At 30.6% G+C, this 7,536-nt stretch overlaps 1 protein-coding gene across 1 annotated transcript in view; it reads right to left on the bottom strand.

Moving 5' to 3' along the window:
- LOC106466556 (neuroblastoma-amplified sequence-like) overlaps positions 1-7,536 on the bottom strand; it is a 159,397-nt gene that overhangs the window by 31,008 nt on the left and 120,853 nt on the right. The window contains exon 37 of the mRNA XM_022394589.1: positions 1,387-1,634. Coding sequence (XP_022250297.1) covers positions 1,387-1,634 — 248 coding nt within the window. The remainder of the gene's footprint in view (positions 1-1,386; positions 1,635-7,536) is intronic.

Genomic DNA, 7,536 nt, shown 5'->3' with positions numbered 1-7,536 from the left:
GTAATCTCTCTTCTTGTTTATTTTCTTTCTCCTCCAACCACTGCTGTAGTCTCTCTTGTTTATTTTGCTGTTCGAGCTGCCACTGTTTCAGGTTTTCTTGCCACTGCTGTTGTCTCTCTTCTTGTTTCTTTTCTTTTTCCTCCAACAACTGCAGTAATTTCTCTTCTTGTTTCTTTTCTGTTTTTTTATTTTTCTTCCCACTCTCTGACACAAATTTGTTACATCTCTGGTCGTTTGTTAATTTCCCGTAAAAATTATTTCCGAACAACTTCAGCGATACAAGTCCTTTCTTAAATAAAACTAGTTTATTCTTTCTCAATACAACTTTGCAATACACTTAATTTCCACAGTCACTTTAACTTAAACACATTTTATAATTCACAACGGTTTACACACTTTACTTATGGCTTGACTCGATTATCCTGTAACCAATTTATCTGCCGGCTTATATACTAAAATAGAAGGTGCCTAGAAAAGACTAGAGTTGCAAGGAACAGTCATGATCCTTCTAGAAACTCCAGCATGCATGCTTCCAGCATCACGTGACTTCCGCTGTTGTAACAGAAGTTAAATCCAATTTGTGCAATAACATTCACATTCAAAAATACCTTCCTAACTCATCTTCTTAAGTGATAAGTAAAAACAGCTCCAGGTAAAGGTGTAATTGAATTCTATTTCACATATTCTATTAGCTTTTATTATACTTGTGTTTTATGAAAGAAATGTATTTATTTTACTTTCATAGTTCAGGCAAATCAAAAAATATACTCAAATAAAGTTGTATACTAGCAGTGCTGACTAACCATTTTAATCACATCTGGTTAGACATTCAAATACTGTTTTCTAATATTTGAAGCAAACATTTCCAGAAACTTGTATTTTAAATTTCATCTTACCAAGTTAAAAATTCAAAGTACAATACAGATATTTATGTTTTAGATGGAAGATAGTACTTAAGTGTTTACAGAAGGCTGTCATGATTACTAGCCTATACAATGATGATATCACTATATCTTGTGAGGTTATCACAGTTACTTTGCATTCTCTATAAAGAGGACCAAATTCTTAACACGAGGACATTTTAATCTTGTAATAAAATAAAATAAGTTTGTAGTAATGAGACTTCAGTGATCATACAGGCTAATAAGCATGACAGTAAACAGTACATCCACTTGCCATATGGACTTCTGAAGTAAAGTTAATACACCTTATGGCCAAATATAACAATAGCACATGGTGAAAATAATTAAAACTTTTAAGTTTAATTAAAAAAACCTCCTAACCCCACCTTGCTCAAAAATAGTTTTGGTGCAATCTATATATATTACTGTGGTATTATTCAATACATTACTTTAAATTAAAATATATCATAAAAGCAATACCTACTTGGACATGCAGACTTCAGTTTTTTTAGAGTCTTTAGATGGCTACTTGGTGTTATTTTATGGCAGTCTTCAATATCACCACACTCTTCTAACAGAGAATAATAAAAAACCAAGCGACTGTGATCTGTACCATCAATATTTGGATAAACATACTCTTGCAACCGTTCACACATTTTTTCTGGTTGAGATGTTAGTGTTTCATGCATCCTTAACTCTTTTACCCTATTCTCCAGCTCAAGAGTCGTTAGGCTGATGTAAAAAAATACTTTGTTCAAATACAATAAATTACACAAAGATTTAGAAATACTTCAAAAATTCTGCACAACCAACAAACTGAGTCACAGAGTAAGATATATATATATATCTATTTACAAGAAAATTTAAGAACTCTTGGGTTTAAATCATTCTTCTGAAGACAAAATCAGGTAAGTAATGTTACAAGAACATGCACATACGTTTATAAAAGACACAAACTTAAAATAATAAAAAAAAGCCAAAAAATACTGTTAACAGAATTAAGAAAGGGTCATGTTTTCTCAGAATAGTATTTTCCCAATAATGCCTTTCCTAAAAAAAAAACGCAATACAAATTATCAAAAACAAATAATTGAGAAAATTTAACTTATAAGATTATAGTCCTTTTTAATGCTTTCAATCAGAAACAAGCCATTTTTACAATAGAATAAATTATTTACAGCAATTTTATTCTTATTTAAAATAAATAAATAAATAAATAATTAAAAATAAGGAAATTTAAAAGGATATAAAAAAAGTATATCAGAAACAATATTTCTACTGTTTTTAATCTTATTAAAAACTTATAGATTCTAATAAACCCAGGAAAACTGATGCAACACCACTTGGAAAATCAAACCTTTGAAAAAACAACAACAAAGAATAAATGTAATTTTTTTGTATGTTTTACGAAATAGAGGAACCAATTCATATTTCTTTTTTGATGAATCACACCTACACAACAAGTTAAACATAATGATATAAATGAAAGTACCAGGACAAAATTTTATTACAGGATTTTAAACTATAACAAAAATGAGTATATTGGAATGGATGGCAACTGCCTGTTGTAAAAAAAAAACACAAGTTAGAGGATGACATTTCAAAAGTCTTTCTTCTTTCATCTTCAGGTCAGTGTGTAAAAGTTGTTGCAAGTCTTTTATAGTATCCTGGTGGATTGTAGAGGACATGTTGTGAGTGATTTGTTTATCCCTGATTCTGATTAATGGAAAGACTGCACATAGTTTCAACCAATGGTAGCCATAGGTCGCTCACCTCTAATCTCTATATAGTTTAGGCTTTACTGTGTTAATGTAAAAAGATTCTTTAATTTTTCTTGTTTTCCAAAATTTGTCTCTTGTTGATGATCCTAGTTTTATCCCAGTTTTGTCTATAAAATTAACAATCCACTTCACCATGGAAACAGAGGAACAAAACAACTTATCGTTTCTTGACATACTCATTAGCAGACAAGAGAGAAAGATCCCCACAACTGTATATAGATACACACAGACAAATACCTCAACTTCTAGTCCTACCATCCAACCTTGGTAAAATGTGGTAAAATCCAATACCTAAACAAGAGAGCAGAAAACATTTGTGATGAGACATCCAACAAAATAGAATGCCAAAAGATCAGAGAGTGTTTTAAACATCACAGTTATGCCTCTACCAAACAGAAACCTACTACTGAAAAACACAAAAACGTCATCTATGAAATTCCAAAATATAAAGATATGGGAAGACTCAGGACACAAAGACAGCACAAGACTCATGAAAATACAAAACCCAGCCATTGCAGAATGCACAAAATAAACTGGGATAAAACTAGAATCATTGACACGGACAAATTTTGGAAAACAATAAAAATGAAAGAATCATTCTACATTAACTCAATAAAGCTGTCAGGTTTTATATGAATGGAAGGGCTGGATTTTTTTTAGAGTTGGAGTCTGTTACTTGTTGTCGATAAATTTAAAAAATAAACAAACAGCAAAAAGTCTGTTTGTTTTAAAATAGTATATATTAAAACAAATCAAACATATATACAAATGTTCGTTACACTGTTGGTTACCACATTTGTATCAAAAGCTTTATATAATTGTCTCTTTTCGTCAAAATTCACACAGGTTGGTTCAGTTACCTTAGAACCCAATTGACATTCGAATTATTCTTCTCTACTCTGTTATTATAACATAATCTATGATAATTTCCCCTTAAAAGTCACCACAATACATGATTTATGGTTAAGCTCACAATCATGCAGTCTAAATCTACATATCCATCTATATAACTCAAACCACATTTTGGATGCATATTCATAGCCTGACAGAGACCTAGAACATTCTACACACTACAAGATATTAGGATGCAATAATACTCAATCAAAACAATGAGAAAAACTTGGAAGGTTCTAGTAACATGATGCAACAATACAACAAGTACCAATTAACAACTACTGAACTACATAACGTATAACTCGTACACAGTTACATAAACAAACCTATGATAAACTATTGCTTCTAAACATAACTAAATTTAACACACCAATCTTAAATTGAAACAGTCATGTACATCTAACAAAAGCCTTCACTAAACAGAGATTCAGGATTAGAGGTGAGCAACCTATGGTTACCATTGGTTGAAACCACATGCAGTCTTTCCACCAATCAGAACCAGGGATAAACAATCCAATTACTACGCATCCTCTAGGATATTATAAAAGACCTGCAACAGCTTACACACATTGACCTGAAGAAAAATAACAGAAGACTTTCAAAATATCCTCTTCCACACTTGTGTTGTTTTTATAACAGGCAGTTGCTATCTATTCCATTATACTCATCATGAATACTCTGCCTAAACAATCTATCAAAGATTAACAAAAGATATCTCTTTTACTTTTTCTAATTCCATGTGTAATAAACTCATTCTGTAACACTTACTATATTATTTCTTAAATTCTTCATATTCCTGTAGTATGCAAATACACCATACCTTACTCTTCTACACTGTGTATATTTCATATGTGTAAAATTTTAAACTTCTGTACAGTTCTAATTAGAAACACTAAATGTGGTTGAAGTCATGTTCTAAATTCATCCTGAAGTGTTACTTTCTGGAGTCAAGGAACTTATGAACTATCTCATGGGTTACTTGCACTGTGTCTTACTTTCCATTACATATAAAAGACCAATTTATGACTGTCTCAAGGAAAAGAGATCTTCCTGGATTTGTGTGATTCAGTTTCCTGATTGATCAAATTATAGAGAAAGACCACTTTATGAATATAATTTTGATGGTTTCATACAGATTATTTTCTGATATAGACAGATATGGCTAGGGAACCTTGAAATTATCACATTTTTACCACTTCTCCAACTTTACATAATTTTCCCCCTTTTTTTAATCTTTGATCATTGTTTCTCATTATTCCAGATCAAATACAAGCAAAAGAGTATTTAATTTGCTGAAATTCATTAACAAATAAGCTTTGAGGTACATGAAAACAAGTTATGTAATTCAAATTTGATGATGAAAAACCCACCATTTAGAAAATAAAGTTTGGAGATAGCTTGAAAGAAACTTTATTATAAACCTACATCAGAGAAATCAGAAAAAAATTGGAAACCAGATTCACCAAACATAATAAATAATCCTCCCATGTCTACCATAATTGCAAATCAAAAACCACAGTATGTCTATATAAAACTAAACAAAACAATTTTAAACAAAAAACAAACATCTTAATTGAACAAAACAGTCCTATTCTATACCAACACACACTTCACGATGATGAGAAACCCACTTGACATAAAAATGTATAGCAGAGACAGCTGGTATGAGTATTACAAACTTTTATTAGAACAGTGTTTTAACCTTCTTAGGTCAACTTCAGGTTAACAAAGATAGTTTAAAACTGACCGTTACTGGGCACATGTCTTAGGGACAAGAGTGTGAATGGGTATGAGATTGTAGGGAGTGTAGCAGTTATATGTTACGTGATTAATTAACATAGGCATAAAGCTCTTCCTTGTAAAAGTAGGACTTCTTTGATTTTGCATTTGTTTGTGTTTGTTTCTCTACGTAATATGTTGGTATTTTTTATGGTTATGTTGTGTTTATTTGATTTGCAGTGTTCATAACATGGGAAGGAGTTTTTTGTGTTAATTGAATCTGTTTTCCATTTTATGGGTTGTTTCTCCAATATAAAAGTTGTGGCAGTTGTTGCATTGTATTTTATAAATATTGTTGGTGTTATGTTTGTCAGTGTAGTTTTTATGCAGTATGGATTTTAGTTTTGTACCTGGTTTTTGAATGAATTTAGTGTTTATTGGAATGTTATATTTTGTTGTAAGTGTTTTCCAAATGTTGTTTATTTTATCAGGAATATATGGTATGCAACAGTGCAAGATTTTATAGTTAGTTGTTTCATTGAATTTATTATTGTTTGTTTGCTGTTGATTGTGTTGTTGGCCTAGGTGTGTGTGTATGATGTTTTCGATAGTTTTTGAAGGAAATTTATTGACATTGATGAAGTGTTGTTTTAGTTGTTTGATTTCATTGTTAATTTTATCGGGTAAGCATAGTCTTGTGGCTGTGTTTATTTGGTTTTTAATATGTTGAGTTTTTGTTTTGTTTTATGTGCTGAGTCCCAGGGAATGTATAGTCCAGTATGGGTGATTTGTTTGTGAATTTCTGTTTTAAATTATGTATCAGTTCTTGTGATCTTGAGGTTGAGAAATGTTATTTGTTTAGCTATCTCGTATTCACAGGTGAACTTAATGTTGGGGTATATGGAGTTAACATGGTTAAAAAAACTAAGTGTGTGTTCTGTAGATGTGAATCCAGCAAATGTATCTTCAATATATCTGTACCAGTATAGTGGGAGGTGTAAGGCTGAATTGTGCTATATTCAATGCTTACTAGGCCTTTGGCCCAATACTAGGATCCACCAGGCTAGCTGGGATACAACAGACATAGTAATGGTTCAGATACATTTTATATTAGTAAACTGCATGATAAAAATTGTTATGGTGTGAATTAAATTGTTCTTCATCAAGTGTAATTCAAATTTTATTCCCACAGGAAACACATCAATGAGCTTAGCTGAAATTTTAACAGCTCTTATTGCACAGTTAGAAAGCCAGAAAAATTATGATAGTTATAGAACATTGTCTGTTTTTTACAAGTTATTATTCTGTGATTTTAGGTACAGTATTTAATTAAATAAAAATTATTTAGTATGGTAGTATCATTAGTATTAAAAAGTAGGCTTAAGTTCCATTGACAGTCAATAGCAACGAAAAAGAAGACCCAATTAAGTACTGTATATTTTATTTTTATTTTTTACTTATTATTATAAAAGTAACTAAAATGTAAAAATTCGAAACTTATTAGGTTAGATTAAGTAAGATAATGAATAATAACAATAATAATAAAAATTCTTCATGAGGTATGCTAGGAAGTAGTTTGTGCATATGTAATTCGATAGGGTATTGTTCGCTACATATTTGCTGAGTGATTTACACCTTGAGTGGCAGGATTAGTAATTAGACACAGTTCAAAAGGCAATGAAATAATAAAATTAAGTATAAATAGATGTATACCGTTAAAGCTTTAAGGTACTTAGGATAAACAACTTTGGTTTCCTGTTACAATTTGCAGTCATTCCAGGAAGAAAAAAAACAGTACTTTAGAATTATTTCTTAATTTTTATGGTGGTTATGAGGTCAGTAAAATCAACTGACCCTGTATGGAGTTATAGTATAGAAAATAATAGATAAAATATAGGTTTTCTGAAAAAAAGACAAAAAACATTTCATATTTATTTAGAAAGTTTTAGGGATTATGCAAATGAAATTTTAAAATTTTCAGATGAAAAAAATGTATTTCCAATGTTAATATGAAAATTGCTTTGCACTCAAAGCAATCAAAACTCTGACACCATATAATTACAGTTTTAGTAAAAATACTTAATTAAAAATCTGATTTTTTTGTCTACAAGAGACTTAATTTTAATTGAAAGCTTTCCAAATTTCATGAAGGTACATTAAGTACTTTCAGGGTCATAGTATTGTTGCGTCAGCGAGTCACGTGACCACTGTGGCGCCCTCTAGTTTCTAGAACTATCTTG

The sequence above is a fragment of the Limulus polyphemus genome, unplaced genomic scaffold, assembly GCF_000517525.1.
Source record: "Limulus polyphemus unplaced genomic scaffold, Limulus_polyphemus-2.1.2 Scaffold2300, whole genome shotgun sequence".
NCBI lineage: Eukaryota > Metazoa > Arthropoda > Merostomata > Xiphosura > Limulidae > Limulus > Limulus polyphemus.
The sequence above is the reverse complement of the archived record's forward strand: the minus strand, read 5'-3'. Positions and strand labels throughout refer to the sequence as shown.